Source organism: Acanthaster planci, unplaced genomic scaffold, assembly GCF_054643075.1.
Source record: "Acanthaster planci isolate LZ-2023a unplaced genomic scaffold, COTS_SCS Contig200, whole genome shotgun sequence".
NCBI lineage: Eukaryota > Metazoa > Echinodermata > Asteroidea > Valvatida > Acanthasteridae > Acanthaster > Acanthaster planci.
The window spans coordinates 1-17,764 of NW_028257821.1; the positions used below are offsets into that span (position 1 = coordinate 1).

The 17,764-nt window shown below is 42.5% G+C and overlaps 1 protein-coding gene and 1 pseudogene across 1 annotated transcript; one reads left to right on the forward strand and one right to left on the reverse strand.

Annotated features, from left to right (window-relative positions):
* Positions 1-6,070: 6,070 nt before the first annotated feature.
* Positions 6,071-8,891, forward strand: LOC147795045 (uncharacterized; annotated as a pseudogene).
* Positions 8,892-10,604: 1,713 nt separating this feature from the next.
* On the reverse strand, positions 10,605-16,807 carry LOC147795046 (uncharacterized). Its single transcript, XM_087132312.1, has 2 exons — positions 16,513-16,807; positions 10,605-15,732 (listed from the first exon to the last, which is right to left on the reverse strand). Exon 2 carries the CDS (start codon positions 15,730-15,732, stop codon positions 13,456-13,458), a length of 2,277 nt encoding a protein of 758 aa, XP_086988438.1. The 5' UTR covers positions 16,513-16,807; the 3' UTR covers positions 10,605-13,455.
* Between the last annotated feature and the right edge of the window lie 957 nt (positions 16,808-17,764).

The following is a 17,764-nucleotide window of genomic DNA, read 5'->3' on the forward strand; positions in this document are numbered from 1 at the left end:
TAGCTCACTGTATTCAAACCTAAAAAATTGCCTTGTGGGTTCTGTGGGCCCAGGGACACGAAAAGAAATGTGGTTACAATAGGAAAAAATCCAAAAGTTATGTGGTGGTGACCAAGCATTCAGGCGCACGGACTCCTGAAATTCGCAAGGAATCGCAGTTTAACGGCTTCCACATATAGGACTCTTCTGGGATCTTGGGGTTTTCGGCCCACCGCACTTCCTCCCTGCCCATCCATTTAACCCCAAAAAGGGTTTGCAAGGGAGGAAACGAGACAGGCCCCTAAGCCCTGGCCGACGAGTCTGCCATACGTCTCGAACCTGTACTTAGGTGCTCACCTGGACTTCGCGGACAATCCCAGCTGAAGAGCTTATCCGGTCGGCTAAGGTACTGTTGGTATTTGACGGGGGTCAATTAGAGTCTCTTGTAGCTACTGACTGACAGCAAGCGTTGGGAAAATAAAAAGGCACCCCCTAGGATTCGAGCCCACCGTCTAACGATCTGATAACAGCGAGCTTAACCACTCGGCCATTTCAGAGACACGCTTTTCACTGTTCATAATAACGACATAACAAAACCATTAATGCTGCTTGGTGAAGACTGAGTGATTAAATTGCTACCATAGTTTAAAACAAATTATATATGTAATGTGAGGTTCCGTAATTAGTTGTCTTCACCAAGGAACACTGAGTTGTGCTTACACATTCAATACCATGTAAAGTTTGTGTCTTTAATTAAAGAGTGCGACATAATGCAGAAGTATCAGAAAAACACTCATACACACAAACAATTTTCGTCAACATTAAAGCTCTCCCCGACAGCTTCTCTTTATTATTTTTATATGACCGCACATAATAACGGACAAGTCCCCGGACCACGTCAATTCACCTGTCTGCATGTCCGAGCTCTTTCCTAGTATTACGTGAAGGACCTGCCATTTTTACCTTTTCTTGTAGGTTCTCTCGTTTCCTATACTAGCATGAAATGACAGCGGAATCAGGAACCCACTCGTTCTGTTAAATAACATGTTCCGTTGTGTGGTGGATCTGATGTGTGGTACATAGCTCCAGACACATTGCACTCTGAAGAGAACTTGTCACAGCAAATTCTATCTCTATAAAGATGTGATTGAACAAACACTTTTCTTGTCATAAATTCATTTTCAACATTGTAGACTTTAAGATGTCGTATTTTCAGTTGTGTGAAATGTTGATGTGAATTCATCAGTGAGCTTCTTCGTAATAATACTTGCATTTTCTCATCACTTTTTTGTAGTGTCCAATGTTACAATAAGGCTTTCTACCCGGGACAGCGTCACAGTTGTGCTCATGATGGATACACTCGTTAGCATGGGAGCAAAAATGGAAATGAAACACCCTTTGAAAATAGTGAAACAAAAGTTGGTAATAAAGGTAATTGAGACAAAAAGGTGCATTTTGAATGTTTGATTGAAGCTATCTTTTCAATAACTACTTGCGAAATCAGATTGTCAAAGTGTAACTCGAGTAATGATGGAAGATGGGTTGTCAGTAAATATTTACACCTTATTTATATTATCATATGATTACGTCATCCTTTGTGCCATTCCACATATGTAAGTCTACGTACAAGCCAGTATTGGAGAAAAGGTTTCCATTTGATTTTAAGGCCAAGTCTTTGACCTGAAAACCTGGCGGCCAAGGCCCTGCATTGTAAAAATAAAAACTGTCAAATTATAACGAATCATGACTTAATAACCGTCGATTTGGCAGATATGTCCAATACCAGCCTATCGTTATTTCATCACAGTGATATAAAATCTGTGATAGGTAATAAGTGCAATGAGTACTTTCTGACATGACTTTGTTCAAGATAAGATCACGGCGTGGACAGCGAGGTAATTCTTATCGGTATATAACATCAGTTCCCGAGCGCAGTATTCCCAGAGACTTGATTACTGGTCCACACCAAAAATCAGAATAATGATGTCCTGCAATCCTGGCCAACATTGTTGGGACACGTATTAATAGATGGGCAGTTAACCACCCCAGGTCCCCCCGCTCAATGTTGATCTCTCGAGCTGGAGCGTAGGCCAGGCATCGGCTAGACTTGACTGAAACGGGATCTCTGTGACGTCTTCGCCTTTGCTTTGGATACATATCGAGATCGCGCGTCGTTACTTGCTTCGCGCCCTCTCGTGTCCACTATACTATGAGTTCAGTTCAGATATTCCGACCTGACGAATCTGCCACAGCGAATGGGCTCATCTCCCAAAAGTGGTAGCTGCCAATCACATTGCCGTACTTGTTTTTTCGCCCTTCATACCTGAACTATAATGAATGAGCCCACAAGTCTGACCACTTTGATAAGTGGAAATTCCGTATACATTATGCAAGATCAGGTCGTTCATACGGAATTATGAATAACTACATATATCTGCAACGGGGTCTGATTGGCTTATCCGTCAAGCCGGACTTACTGACAGGTGACGAATGACACACAATGTACAATAAAGGCTATCAGATGAGGGCGCGTTATCAAATGCGAGCTGCTGGGCCGAGCGCAAAGACCGTGGTAGTGCGTACAGGGAAGGGACGGCTGACTGGGGAAGAGCAAAGTAAGTCCGACTTGATTCAAGTCTAGGCATCGACCACCAACACTGAGAGGGGGGCCGGGGCCCAACGAGATTTGGCCAGGATTGCCTGAATTGGTTCAAGGTTGTTTATGTACATGCCGTTCAGGGGATGTGTTGTGTAGCGTCGTTTAAAAAAACACAGGTTGAAAATGGGAAGCTATATCTTGGCAATATCAATATCTTTTTTGTTTGTGTAACCACAGCAAATTCTGATATTGGTTGGCAAGTCCCATGGGTATAAGAATCTAAAGGCATTCTAGGGGTGCGATTTCGAGGCACAGTGCGTACATTGCAGAATTACGTTCGTTACGTTGAGCCACCCAGGCCACTAGTCATGGAGGAAACTGTTACAGCGGCTGCCACAATCAGCCATAGTTTGGTATCTGTGACTCCGCGTCCATATCTCCAAACTACTATTCCAAATCTTTTCTTTAATGGCCAAGGGTACACGATACCCTAAGGAGTCACCACTGAAGGGATCTATAGGCCTACATTGTCTGTGCTGGCCACGCTCATATTTGAAACCGTTGCTAAGTTTGTCCCTTGCGACGATTTAGCACCCTGCGGACCTCCGCTAAAGCTGGGCTTGTTGAGCCGGTGGTGACGTAGTTCGGCGGTGTTTGTTACCCGGCCTGTCCGTGACGTTGGTGGAGCCTTATCGATTAAGCCGCAGCATTGTTTAGCTCTCTGGGATGCCCAACAAGTGGAGTGATGCAGAGGTACTTCTATGTGCTGGAATCACAAAGCACCGATGGTAGCTTTCGCTTCCCTAGAGAAGATGAATCCTACCCAGATGACAGGGAGATAGCCAGCAAAATAGCCCGCCTAATTCCGTGCCTAAAGATCCTCAAAGAAGATCACACAAACAATATTGTACACAGTATTCAGTCCGATGGTTAGAAGATCCACTCAGAAAACTCTGACTAGCTCTATTCAGCTCAAAAAAATTTTGTAGCTGCTGTTGTTCAAAAATGAGTAGAAGAATCTGACTGTAGCTGTTTCTCTTTCATATGCTGAGATAAAAGTGACAACACGGCATTCCAACATATATGTTTTACCTAAGAATGTAGGTTTAGAAAGCCAGGCTTTGAATTACCATTTCATCAACCGCATTTAAGCGTTTATAATTAAAACTTTTGTGCACAACTAAACAAAGAAGAACATGCTTTGTGTGATAAAAAGTTTCGTCATAAAAAAACAATGTAACCGAAAGCAACCAATCTGAATAAAGCAATTAGCAAAGGGGACTACCTTGTTTTCTACAATACGTCTTTTTTACAGCACGAATGGGTAGAAAATCTACTTTCCCCTTATTTAAACTTCGAAGCAAATATGCGCACAAACAGCAACAATTTTGGAATAACTCTGAAAATAGGTTTATCAAACAACGTGGATTTACTCCCTACTGTAATCACGGGTGGTGTGTAAGAATAATCGGGGTCCTCGGGGTATTTTGGGGTTCCGGTATAGGTTTGTTTTGTGTTTTTTTCTTTTCTTCCTTTTCAATTCTAGCAAAATTTACCTTTTTAGAAAGGGGAAAGCTTTAGATGAAAAGTCCTCACACAAACATAATAGTTGACTATCACACTAGCTTAAAACCATTTCGTCTGAAAATGAAAATGAAAGAATAAAAAAGTTTTTGTCATACTTCCCTCAAGGTTCCAAACAAGGTCTCATTAAAATTACTGGGTTTTATTTTCAACAGCACGTTTTCACATTTATAGAGGCCTTATTCATAACAAAATTATCAATTAGTATGTTCTTAGTCAGATGATGCACAAATGTAGCGCTTTTGCTTTCAACTTATTTCAGCATTACGGTTTCCGCCTCTGTTCAGCAGCGACGTTCTAATTCTTCAGGACACGTACACCTCAAATTTAAAGTGAGTCTCTTATCGCATATTTAAGACTGTTGTAGGAAAAATCGCAGGATATATTCTGAGTAAGTATAAGTATAACAGATCTCAAGACAATGAACAGTAGCGTATCCTGGAGCAAAGGACACTTTCGTTCCCAGGGCAATCCACCCACGATTTCTTTTGCTAGTTAAAAGCGCCAGCATTTAGAAGCATTCGGAAGGCTATGAGATTCTCTTACGGATGGAAATACTGGTCAGTGGTTTTAGGAAAATCCACTCCATTGTAAACACTGAATATCTTTGTGAAAAATCGGTGTGAATGTGTTGCGACATGTGATATAGCTAATTGCTAGCACACGAACCTCATACCAGCGAGCAATTCTCGAAGGTGCATTTTTTGCCAGTTGTATGTAGACGGCTCGAATCTGTTCTTTCGCTGCAAAAGGAAATTTGTATGGACGATTTATATTTAATTTCCGCGTACAAAATTCTCCGTCTCATGGCGTCTGCTGACTTGTCTCAGCAAATATCCACTTCACGCTGAAACCCAGGCTACTCTAAGTCTCAGTGTTCTTGGGAGGGGTTGGTACATGCATTTTTTCTCAAAAAAAAATAAAACTCGAAAGGATCACCCTTGAAACGAGCAGTAGACCGACGCCATCCGCCTCCGATGTCGAAAGTGTTCGAACTTGAAGATTGTTCACGCTGAAAACGGTTTATTACTCATTATTCGTTCGTCATCTAGCGCCCTATCGGTGCGCTGGGAAGGGCTGGTGGCTTTGCATTGTGATTGGCTTCATTGTGCATGAACTGTGACTGCAAGGTTCTCACTTCCTGTTCGCGAAAACTTACTTAAATTTTTGGTTCTCTGATGACAATGCTTCGGCACGGGCAGAGTGTCGGCTCTTTATTGAAAAATGCATGGCCTTGGGACAATCACAGTGTAGTAATTTATCTTCTCACTAAGTATCACTGATCACATGTCTTTTGGCGATCTATTTCAAATCAATGGTTATCTTGGTCAATTTTGGATGAGAGAATGAAGTGTAGTGAGAATATTTTCAACGGTTGAGGAAGAAAGAGAAAAACATCGCCACTTGTGTAAAGCATTGAGCGAGCTCGCGCGCCTGGCAGAAATTTGAAAATGCTCTGCGGGTAATTAGCTGTGACCCCGTATGATTTCCTTCAGTAGAATCTGTGCAAGGTCAGCAGTCCTTCCCAGCGCCTTGTTCGAGGGCTGGGTGACGAGCGAATACTCGTTATAGAAAATCAAAATAAATGAACACAATATCACAGAATGACACACCGCGCATAAAGGCAGTGTTTAATTAGCCCTGAGCAATACCCGCCGGACAATAATGTAGATACTGATCAATGTAAAAGTAAAACTGCCGTTTTCACAGTACAAGATCCTTCCCTCTTGAAATACAAAAGTATGCAGGTTATGGAACAGATTTAAACTCGAGAAAGTAGCAATAGGTAATCCATGTCTTCATTTTAACCTGTGACATCACGTGACTCAATGCAATCTAACATCACCGTGCCAACATTTATTACATGAATAATGGTCTCAGATTTGTTTTCTTGAATTTCAGATGAGCATGGATTCGTATGATGTTGCCATGATCTTGTTCTGCGTTGGATGTCTTGTTGGCTCAGGACAATCATCCACCTGTAACGTCCAGTGCGATTACGATCACGTGACAGGCAAGGCGGACTGTTCCCATCGTAATCTGGACTGCATCCCCGTCAACTACCCAGACACCCTCGTCATGGATCTCACCCATAATAATATATCGGTACTGGATCCAGACGACTTCAACAGGACGTTCACGAGGTTGGTGGAGCTGTACCTTGACTACAACAGAGTAGCTGATGTGGCATCACTGATGACGTCAACTGAAAATGGGAAACCTGACGAAACTGTCGGTCCAACACAATATCATTTCAAACTTAGGTTTTCCATGTAGCCTTGATTCTCTCGAATTCATGTTAGTCGATAACAACTTGCTAAGTATTTACACGACTTTTCAAACTGTCAACGTCTGAAATACTTTTCAGCTGATTCGAATGAACTGCACAGTATTTCCATTCAACTTCACCGTGAAAGTTTCCCTTCTTTTGTCAGCTTGCGTTTCAACCGGATAACAAATGTTAACATTGCCAAAACAACGACAGGGGTTTATAATTTGACCTTATTACTGGATCACAACGAGGCAAGTCGAGTGCACCTAAGGGGTTACCCCATAGACCAACTCTCTCTCAGTCATAGCAAATTTCAAGTCATTAACATTCCCGTTCCCACCAAACTCATTATATCCAGTGATGGGTTAAGTCGATTGAATAACAAACTTTGGACTTTTCAGCCTGGGAATAAGCTGATTGAGACTCTTGACATAAGGAACAACTCGTTCGATTCCCTGATACAACCAGACTGGGCAGAAGGTCTTCAGATCTTACATGCTGATGACAACATCCTTGCCAACCTGTCCTCGAAAACCCTGAAAGGATTTGTCGATCTAAAGGAGCTCCATCTTGCAAGCAATCGACTCTTGTTCATCTCTTCGACCGCTCTGAGTCATCTCACCATGCTACGGTCTCTGTATCTCGATGGCAACTTCCTGACGTCACTGCTAGGTGGAATATTTCTCAGCCAAGCTGAACTCGTGGAACTTTCCATCACTAACAACCAACTCTCATTCTTACATCCCGATTACTTTATCGGTCTGAACTCTCTGGAACGTCTGTATCTCACTAGGAATCGACTGCTTTACGTCCACTCGGGGATGTTTCGACAGATGTCCCGACTTAACACCCTGGATGTCTCCCAAAATGAACTGAATGTTTTTAATAGCACAAATTGCAGCTTTCTCAACCATTTAGAGAACCTCCTTCTTGCTCACAATTCAGTCCATGATATCAGCTGCGTACTTGGTCATTGTGACAGCTTGGTAATGCTGAACCTGAGTTTCAATCAAATCAAAGTAGTTCCCGGTGTCTCTCTTACTGGCAAAAACAGAGCGCTCTCCAAACTTGAGCTTGAAGGCAACCCACTTCAGTGTGACTGCCGGTTGACGGGTCTACGCGACTGGCTTCTCAACAATCCCCCGTCTGCTCTCCCTCGATGTCAAGGTCCACCGCGGTACTCTGGCGCAGTGATTACAAACTTGGGCATACATGACTTGTCCTGCAGTCCTCCAAAGGTCATGATTAAAGAGAACCAACTTAATGTGAGAGTCGGACAGACAGCAACCCTTTCATGCAAAGCGACTGGCGTACCCGCCCCTAACGTAACGTGGCTAGACCCCAACGGCACGATAATATCAGACGAAAGACAAGGCCGATTTGTCGTTTCCTCAGACATAACTTTTCATATTATTTCGGTTGAGATATCCGATCAAGGGATGTACACGTGTTTGGCTCGAAACACCCTGGGTAAAATGGACCGAGCGGTGATCAATCTTATTGTAACCAAGGACCTAGAGTCTACTTTTTCCCTGGCTGCTTATGTTCTCCCCACCATGTTTGTCACTATTGTTGTCACCCTCACTGTCGTTACCTTGGTCACCCGTGCCCGTCGCCATTGTGAGAGGAGAATAAGACAAAATTCGGCTTTCTCCGGGCTGCAGTCCAGGATCACACTTGTCTTTCGGAGGCAGAAGGCCGCCCGCCTAGACAACAGTGGGGGATACCTGACTCCAACACCGAGACATACGCCTTCAAACGTGGGATTACCGGGGTGCATATGTGAGGATACCAGCATGCAAACCTCACGCCAAAGAAACCCACTGCAGTCTTCTCATGATAGCAACGATAATGACGGGTACGAGGCGGTATCGATCAGCTAAAGTACACGCATATCTTCATCTGCTACTTCTGTTTTCTTTTGTTGGACTGGTGCAGGAGTGTGGCAGATTCGTTTCATGTCTGTTTTATAATGAGAAGTCAAATTTCTCTGCTTCTAACCAACTTTGAATGATTCGTAGAGTACAGAGTTGCTTTACTCAGTCATCTTCAACCAAAATTGTAAGCCTAAAATATCGCAATTGTCAAGTTAACCGTTGAGATTGGAAGCTTCCGCTTATTCATGCTTTGCTGAATACTGCAGTATTAATCTTAGTTAATTTGTTGTTAACAAAAAGAAATTAGTACATTTGGTATTGTAAAAATTCATCTTGGAGGTTAAAAAATCGCGATGGTATCTCAGCGTCCTTTAGGTCTCAAGCCACTTTCTATTACCTTAAAGGCGAATGATGGGGTCTGTTTATTGGCTGTGGTTGAGTGTCCACGAGTCAAGGGAAAGCTCGTCTTTAAACATGGCCGAGTCTAAGCCAAGGCCAATGGACTGTGAAGGGGTGCCAATTGCTCTGGTGCCAACCAGAACTGGAAGCCACTGGATATCAACGATTTAGCGCACAGGTGACACGCTCGCGTTAAACTTAAACGAATACGTTAATCGGAAAAGGCCTTACGAGAATTAATGATATTACTTTACAAAGTACACTTTCGAATGATGCTATGCACTGGTGTTGGTAATTAAGTTCTAAAATATAAGGAGGTTACCAACTTTAATCACTTGTGGAGGTGAGAGTTGGCGAATCAGTGTTTTTCTTCCAAGAAATACAATGTATTGAACTCAGCGTGACAAGTTCCAGCTTCCTCGGAATAGAAACAAAGGCCGTGTCCGAAACGGGCTTCCAGAGCTACCGCTAGGTCTATTGTCTGCGCGTCTCCACGCATTTCCAATGGAGCGAAGACCTAGACCTAGCTCTAGACAAGAGATTCGGATGCAGCCAAAATGCGTGCATAACAAGTGTCCGTATACCTCATGGATATACAATATCAAAATTTTATAGAGAACAGCTCTCGGTTAAATGTCTTGGTCTGAAACGTTAGACTTTGACTGTATAATAACTCAGGTATAAGAAATAGTGACCACTAATTAAGTAACAAAGATAATGACAGAAACGAGAACAATGTGTTCACAAACACAAATGTGACCCAATATCCCAAAACCATGCAGGCTGAAGTTGTGGCATTGGACAATTCCTCTCCTTCACCCTTTTTCACACTTCAAAGTGATCCGTGCTAAGACAACATTCTGTCTGCAGAAAGGTTTAACGTCCATGAAACTACGACCCATGAAAGTTCCAATTCCTCAGGGAAACGAAGTTATCTATTTCAGCCTAGTTTTGGGATGGTGGGTCACAAATGCCCCGCCAAGCCCATACCTGAACCTACAACTATGCCTTGTTTTAGCCATTGTTACATGTACCTTTTCACCTTTCAGGCTTGAATGCATTAGGCTTGTTAGGATTACCAAAAAGAAACTGAACAATTTGCTTTGAGTTCAAACAAATTTCTCAGGCTATCACGCAGATTTCTATTGTCAGCCATTGTGACTCTGACCTTCGACCTGTCGGCCTCGAGTGCAGTAGCCTTCTCAGGATTACCAAAAGCAGTCCACAAATCACAGTCTCAGTAGCCGTCTTAGAAAGACTTAAGTTTGTATGTAAAAAACCATTACATTTAAAAGGAGAAGTGGTGATCAAAATCACCATAAGCTGTAACTTTAACAAGTCATTATTAAAATGCTGTTGATACTTAATAAAATAACCTGGATGCTTGGTGCTCAGAACATCACCGTAGCCTGGGAGCTTTGTTGGATGCCTAACATGGTCCCTTCCTTTTTCACCTTGACGAATTCTGTCCTGCTCTGAAAAGGCTAATTTATCTGTATTTAAATTAGCAGTAAAGCTGCAAGTTGTAAGCTAGTTTGCCGAATAATATTTTCCGGGGGGTTGAGTGATATGGATTTTTTCTGAAACATCTGTCCAACAGGTTCCATCCATAAAAGAGTTCTACCCACCCGGTGCAACTTCTAAACTGGGCTCTCGAGTATTTCAAGTAAAACTGATATCGAGCATAAGCACGACGTACGTGTACCTCCCATGAACAGCGCCCCCGATGTAATGTGTGTTAAAATGCAGTTCCCCACTTCTCGAATTTCTATAGGGCCGTTCACACCCCCCACACGCACACACACCCTTACATATTAATACTTGTGGGGTATTTCCTTGTTCCGGTCCCCACAAGGCACCGTGCACAAGGCCTGTCCTGTGGTAGTGAGGGCAAGCTAGCGGTATTATGGTAGTCCTGAGGGGACATATAGTTCGCGATTAGTAGTGAATTTTTTGTGACGTCGTGAATAGTTTTGACGATATGTTAAGAATAAATTTACTGGTTGCAAACTTTGTTGCGAATATTTTTCCATTAACTTGAAGGGTACCATATTTGCCCATGACGTGTATAAATTCACAACGTCAGTCAAATATTTGCCACAAGTCGTGAATTTGTATATCCCCTCAGGGCCACCATATGTTATTGCACCAATTTCGTGGGGACCGAAAAGTTTTCGGGACATGTCTGTACAACTCGGTCCTCAGGGTCCCGATTTACCTTGAAAAAGAAACTGTCCCCATCAGGCAGTGGAGGCTTGCCCACACTCGCTGCTCCGAAATGGATTTACGCACCGTTTTAAACCTCTTTTCAAAGGCTGAGCACTCTATTCTTTGCGTTTAAGTAAATTCCCTAGACGAAGATTTGTCTCATTAGTAGTATTCCTTAACCAAACACGAACAGACTGATAACAGTAGATACATGGTTTCTTGCTAATAAAAAAAACCAAAACTTATAATTCAATAGTCGGCAACCTGCTACCTTGAAGCCACCGTACTCTCAGTGCAGCAGGCGGAAACGGGTTTCCCATTTCCCAAGCATGTCGGAACCTTTATATTCCCCAAATCATGTTAACCCAGACGGGGGTGCCCGAACACTGTAGGTCATGGCCGTACGATTTGCAAATAAAGAGCAGAATGGGTCTTTGTTGACACACTCCGCACCTTGTACCTACTCATGCACTTGTAATTTTATGGTACTCTTTGCAATGGTTATACGTTTTATTATTGAACGTTTTCTACACCTTGCCCTGCTCTACGCGGAAAAGCCTTAGAATATCCATGAACAGGGGTTTCCCTCTGCGCTATACACAGCACCACCCTGACAGCCGTAAAGTGATACACGACATCTAGCATCTGGTTACTTTCACAAGGTTAATTCGTACTGTAATTTGCAATCTCGAGGGATGTACATTAATTCGAGAAAATCATTAATTGCATTTCAATTAGCTGCTTGTAAGAGGTGTGGATGGGAATGTCCAAATAGAATTTGACCCGTGGTACATGTTCAGATTTTTGAAATCCGGTTAGCATATTCCTAAACCCATAATAAAAACGTGTCACGGGTTAACGTGTTTTTTTTTAAAGTTAGTACAAAAAGTGCTTAGAAATGTATTAAACCCTATGCGCCTTTTTAGAGGGCAGAGTACCCCTACGAAGGCATCGGCATCCTGCCCTCCCAGACAGCAACAAACGATAAACAGTACAGCAGAAATGCCGCATCTGAATATAGCCCAAAGTAAACATCACGGTCCTAGACTCCCTCTTGTGAAGGAACTATTTTTACACTGGGACGCGAGAAACTGCAAGACAACAGACATAAACGCACCAAACGTAACTTCAAAAAAAAGTATACAGACCGGGCACATTTGCATTTGGGAAATTGAGTTTCTGTATTTTAGAAGCAAGTAGTTACATCCTGCGCAGTAAATTTGCGAATTTACAGTAACGTAAAGAATTTTTTTGTTTACAATTTCAAACATGTAGATTTCTAAGCGTGGTTGGATTCCAAGCTCTCTAAGGCCAAAACATTGAAATTTCAATCAGACAATGATTCCTCAACTATTCTTGAGATGACCCTTCCAAGTTTCTTAATTACTCTCCAGAGCTCTCGGAGAGCACTGCACTGATACTAATAATACAGGGGCAATTAAAATCTTATGAGCCGATTATCTGTTTACAATGCCACTGCTGTCACCTATCTCAGTTTTCAAAGAATCATGAATGTCACTGAATGCTGGTGGAAACCTCGTAAAGTATATAACAGACTGAATAGTCGTGATTTGGACTAGGTTTGTAAAGTCGTGTCGTAAGTTGGGGATTTGACGGGAGTGAGTCTGCCCTGGGCAGCGAAGATGGAGTTCTGGGGCAGTGTACAACAGTTAACATTTACCTATTATTTTACTTCCTCATGGGACAGTTGGAATTCTTGGCTTCATTTCTGTCCCCAAAATGTCTTGGTTTCGATTGGAATTTATCAAGGAAGCATGCGTGGATATTTTCGACAGGGATAGAATATTTTCTATTTTCTATTATAACAAAATAATAGCAACGTCTGGACACAATATACATGCACACAAAAAAATTACGTGTTAAAGCTGACCTTATCATAAAAAAGCTTACAGTCAAATAAAAAACATTAAGTTTAAGGCTATATACAAGGTCAGTATACACATCTACGTATATGTATTATATAATTAACTTTTACCGGCAAAAAACGTGTTAAGTGTGGAAAGGTATGAGATGTCCTCTGGACTCCTCTCAAAACCACTACCTCAACGGTGGAACAAAGAGAGCAGTTGCAGACAATTGCATAACGGCAGCTGCGTCACGATGACGGCTGAAGAAACTCATGTACCCATGCATGCCACTACTAAACGGTCTGTGTCGTTATTGTTGCCAGTACTGGTGTGATATTTTGTTTAGCCGTAGCCGTCATAACTACGGAGAACCTGAAAGCCATTAGTGATCAAACAGTGCTTTTTATTGTATACAAAGTCCACCGTGATTTATAGGCAAAAGATGCGTGCTTAATTTTCACGTAAATCTAAATAATAATTAATTAGCCCTATCAACAATGGTGACGCAATGTCCCGGACCAACATACATGTATTAAAGAAACCGAAACGCAAGATGTGCATCGAGAAGAAATTCAGTGCGTCATGCAAACGTCATCACACAATGCTCATCAGAATTCTATATGTTAAGTCTTTAATTTCCTCGTGCATCTCAGAGGTGCATGGTGCTTATCACTGACCGCCTCTAACAGAGACTGATTCATACTCGTCATCTTTGTTCTGCAGTGCCAGTTCTTGGTAGGCTTGAGGAGGGTCGTTCGTCCGAATGGTGACTTCATAATCATCTCCTCTACCTGACCTGTTGGTTGCAGACTCTACGCACTGGTCGTCATTGACTTTATTGACGTAGCCTCCGTCTGAGTGAGAGGTCTTTCCATGGTGGAAGCTGACAGTGGGTTCTGGATGAGGCGGCCCGGCAGCAGTCAAATTGGTCTGGTCTTCCTTTCTGTAGCGCCGTTTGAGGAAAATTATCAGAACGACGACAGTGAGAGTAACAGTAAGGGTGACAAACATGGTGGGGAGAACAGAAGCAGCCAAAGATATATCTGAGTCCAGGTCGTTGGTAACAGTAAGGTTAACCACAGCTCTGTCCAGTTCACCAAGGATATTTTGAACCAAACACGTGTATATCCCTTGATCAGATATCTCAACCGAAATAATATGAAAAGTCGTGTCTGAGGAAATGACAAATCTTTCCTGTCCTTTGTCTGATATCATCGTGCCGTTGGGGTCCAGCCATGTAATGTTAGGGACGGGTATACCAGTCGCAGTGCATGACAGGGTCGCTGTCTGGCCGACCGTCAAGTTGAGGTGATTCTTTTTAATCATGGCCTTGGGAGGATTGCAGGAGAAGTCATGTATGCCCAAGTCTGTAACCACTGTTCCGGAGTTCTTCGGTGGACCTTGACATCGAGGAAGAGTAGACGGGGGATTGTTGAGAAGCCAGTCGCGTAGACCCGTCAATCGGCAGTCACACTGAAGAGGGTTGCCTTCAAGCTCAAGTCTGGAGAGCGCTCTGTTTTTGCCAATAAGAGAGTCACCAGGAACCACTTCGACCTGATTAAAACGAATGTCGAGTATTATCAAGCTTTCGCAATGGCCAAGTGTAGAACTTATGTCAGTCAGAGAATTGTGAGCCAGAAAGACGTTCTCCAAATTACTGAAAAGATTGGAATCGGTGATATCAAAAATATTTAGATCGTTTTGAGAAAAATCTATTGTGGTAAGTCCAGGCATAAGTCGAAAAATCTCCGGGTTGACGTCAAGCAGTCGATTTCCAGCGAGATACAAACGTTCAAGCGAGCCCAGACCGAAAAAGTAATCAGGATGTAAGACGGAAAGTTGGTTATTGGTGATGGACAGCTCCAACAGATCAGCTTGGTTGAGAAATACCCCACCAAATAGTGATGTCAAGGCGTTGCCATCGAGATACAGAGACCGTAGCAGGGTGAGTTGATGCAGAGCGGTTGGATAGATAAACAGCAGGCGATTGTTTGCTAGATGGAGTTCCGTCAGGTTGACGAATCCTTGCAGGGTTGTAGAGGACAGGTTTCTCAACAGGTTGCCGTCGGCATGTAAGATAAGGAGACCTTCTGCCCAATCTGGTTGTATCAGGCAATCAAACGAGTTGCTCCTTACGTCAAGTTTCCTCATTATATTATTTTCGCGCTGATAAACCGAGATTCCAATATTCAGTCCACGTAATCCATTGTTGGCCATGATTAACTCATTAGGAGCTGGGACATATACATATTGTAGTCTATTATGACTAAGAGAAATTAGGGTTGGGTTAATTTGATGCCAGTGGTATTCTATATGAACATCACTGATTTCATTGTGATTCAATAACAAGGTCAAATTTTCAAATAAAAACAGCGGAAAATGAGTTCCTATATGGAAATATGTTATTCGGTTGAACCGCATGCTAATAAAGGAGGGGAGAGAATCAAATACGAATAAGGAAATTCCATGCTGAAATTCATTCGAATCAGCCGAAAAGCGCCTTAAACGTTGACAATGTGGAAATTCGTATAAGCTATTGATCATGTTGTTGTCTAATGATATATCCTCAAGGGAATCCAGCCTACATGAATAGTCCAAGTGCACAATGACGTTGTGTTGAACCGACAGTTTCTTTAGGCTTCCCATCTCAGTTGACGTCATGAGTGACGTCACATCGGATATATTGTTGTAGTCAAGGTAGAGTTCAACCAATCTTGTGAATGTCCTGTTGAAATCGGCTGGTTCCAGTATCGATATGTTGTTGTGGCTGAGATCCATGACGAGGGAGTCTGGGTAGTTGACGGGGATGCAGTCCAGATTGCGGGAGGAGCAGTCGGCCTTACCAGTTACCCGGTCATATGTACATTGCGCATGGCAGGGTGATGACTGAGCGATTCTAATGGACGCTCCAATACACAACAGGAACGTAAACAAAGCCATCGCCATCTGCAATAGATTATCAAACAAACAATAAATGCTGATTGAATAAGCTAAGCCAAGAGAGGCTATTATTGTTAGCCGGTGAAGATTGTCGAGAAGTTGTATAAGTATCACAGCGGGTAAAAAATTAATATTATGTATCCTGATTTCTTAACTGAACCTACTGGGACAATTAGAGGTGTTAGCATCTAAGGTAAACACAAACGCGAACAAATAGTCCGGCTCCGTTGCAAAAATTAAACTATACTGGTCATTTCCTGAAGCTGTCTGAAAAATAAACAAATCATTAAATTCAAAAAGATGGTAATTTTAAATTATAAAGGAAACCCGACTCAATGTGTAAAAAGTAGGTTTCACAAACACCAATAGATATATCTAGGACAGTAAATATCAGGTGGGAATGATATCGGCAATGATTTGTAATGTTTAAATACATTTCGAATCAAAGTCAAGCCACCGAAGAAATTACATGTAGGTATGAAGATCAATAGAAATCCAATGTGACTCGTGCAGCAATATCGTCCGCATCATCATCACACAATTTTCTGACGACTTGCATGTATTTCTGAAAAAAAAATCCGGAAAGCCATCTTCCTGTTAGGGTTCTTGTTACAAATTTTCGAGCGCCCTCCCCCTCCTGTCGTCTGATACGACTGAAAACGCAGAAAAAGCAAAGGAACAGATAGAAAAATCTCCTCAGAAGATCCCCTTTTAAAGTCAAAAACATCATAAAGTACGTCGATGTGTGTACTTCCATAAATGAAATTAATCAAAGATGTCTGATACCTTTTTCACTGCTCTCTGTCACCAAACAGGCAAGATCTTGCAAATGTCGGTCCTAAAAGAAGCACAACATTAAAACTGAACAGGTTCGGCTAAGTACAGCGATTAAGAACTCTTCAACGAACTGGTGTCACAAAGATCCGTATGTCAAATTTACTACAACAAACGGGAGGTTCCTGTAATATCAGCACACACATCAGTTTCTGTGCACTGCGAAAACAGCGTAATGAATAGTGGAAGTTGTAAAACAATGGGGACGGTATCTTGCCCCCAGGAATTCGAAACCACGTAATCTCGTAGCGTCTGCTGGCCTGCTTAGTTATTGCGATAGACGGAAATAAACTACATGTTTTATCCAAACACTGAAATAATAAATCTTGTTTGTCTTTCTAATGCATTCACCTGAACGCGGAGCCCCAGTACCTCTCAAGAATACCTCACTTGAGGTCGGGCCGCACAATTATTTTTTTAAGCCGGTGATGTGAATCCAAAATGTTTCCTTGTTGACACATGCAGCGCCGCGTATCTGTGCACACATTCACGACATGACACAGTATCGTTGCCGCAACAAATATTCCCCCCGACCTGAAACTCCACCTTAGTCAGGATTCTAGAGGCCGTTGTTCGGGCCATGTTCAGGGCAGCTTCGTTTACGCAAACGGGTTATTAGAAACACATGGATTTTTATTCATGACACAACTGTCCAGGCAACCCTCAAACGACAACAACGTCAACTTGGGCAACTTTTCGAAAAACTTCATAACTCATCCTATTCAGCAAGTAAAATCTCTTGTTGTTCAACAACTTCTGGAACTAATAAAATTGCAACTTCAGGTTTCTGGGTGATTCCTGATCTATTAACCTTCCCCTCCTTTAAATTGAATCCTGAAATGAACGGTATTTCCGGGTACTCGCACACAGATGGGTCTTATTGAATTTGAGGACATCACTTTTTTACATCTGTAAAGTTGGGATTAAAATAAAGCTGCGCCCGAATCACTTGGCTGCGGCTTGAAATTACACACGACTCAAAGGGAATTCCAACCAACCACGGCCACTACCATAATAGACTCGTACGCGGCCTAGGACAGCTTTTCGCAATGACTTTGTATTGGGTCGAGTGTTTCATACAGGGTTGTCTACGTGTCGCACTCTCTCCTGCGCACAGTCAATGAAAAACCTAGACGCGTGACGGATACTGCCCCAGCCTACGGCCTTTTACGGTTGAATCCAACAGAAATAATATCCGGGGGAA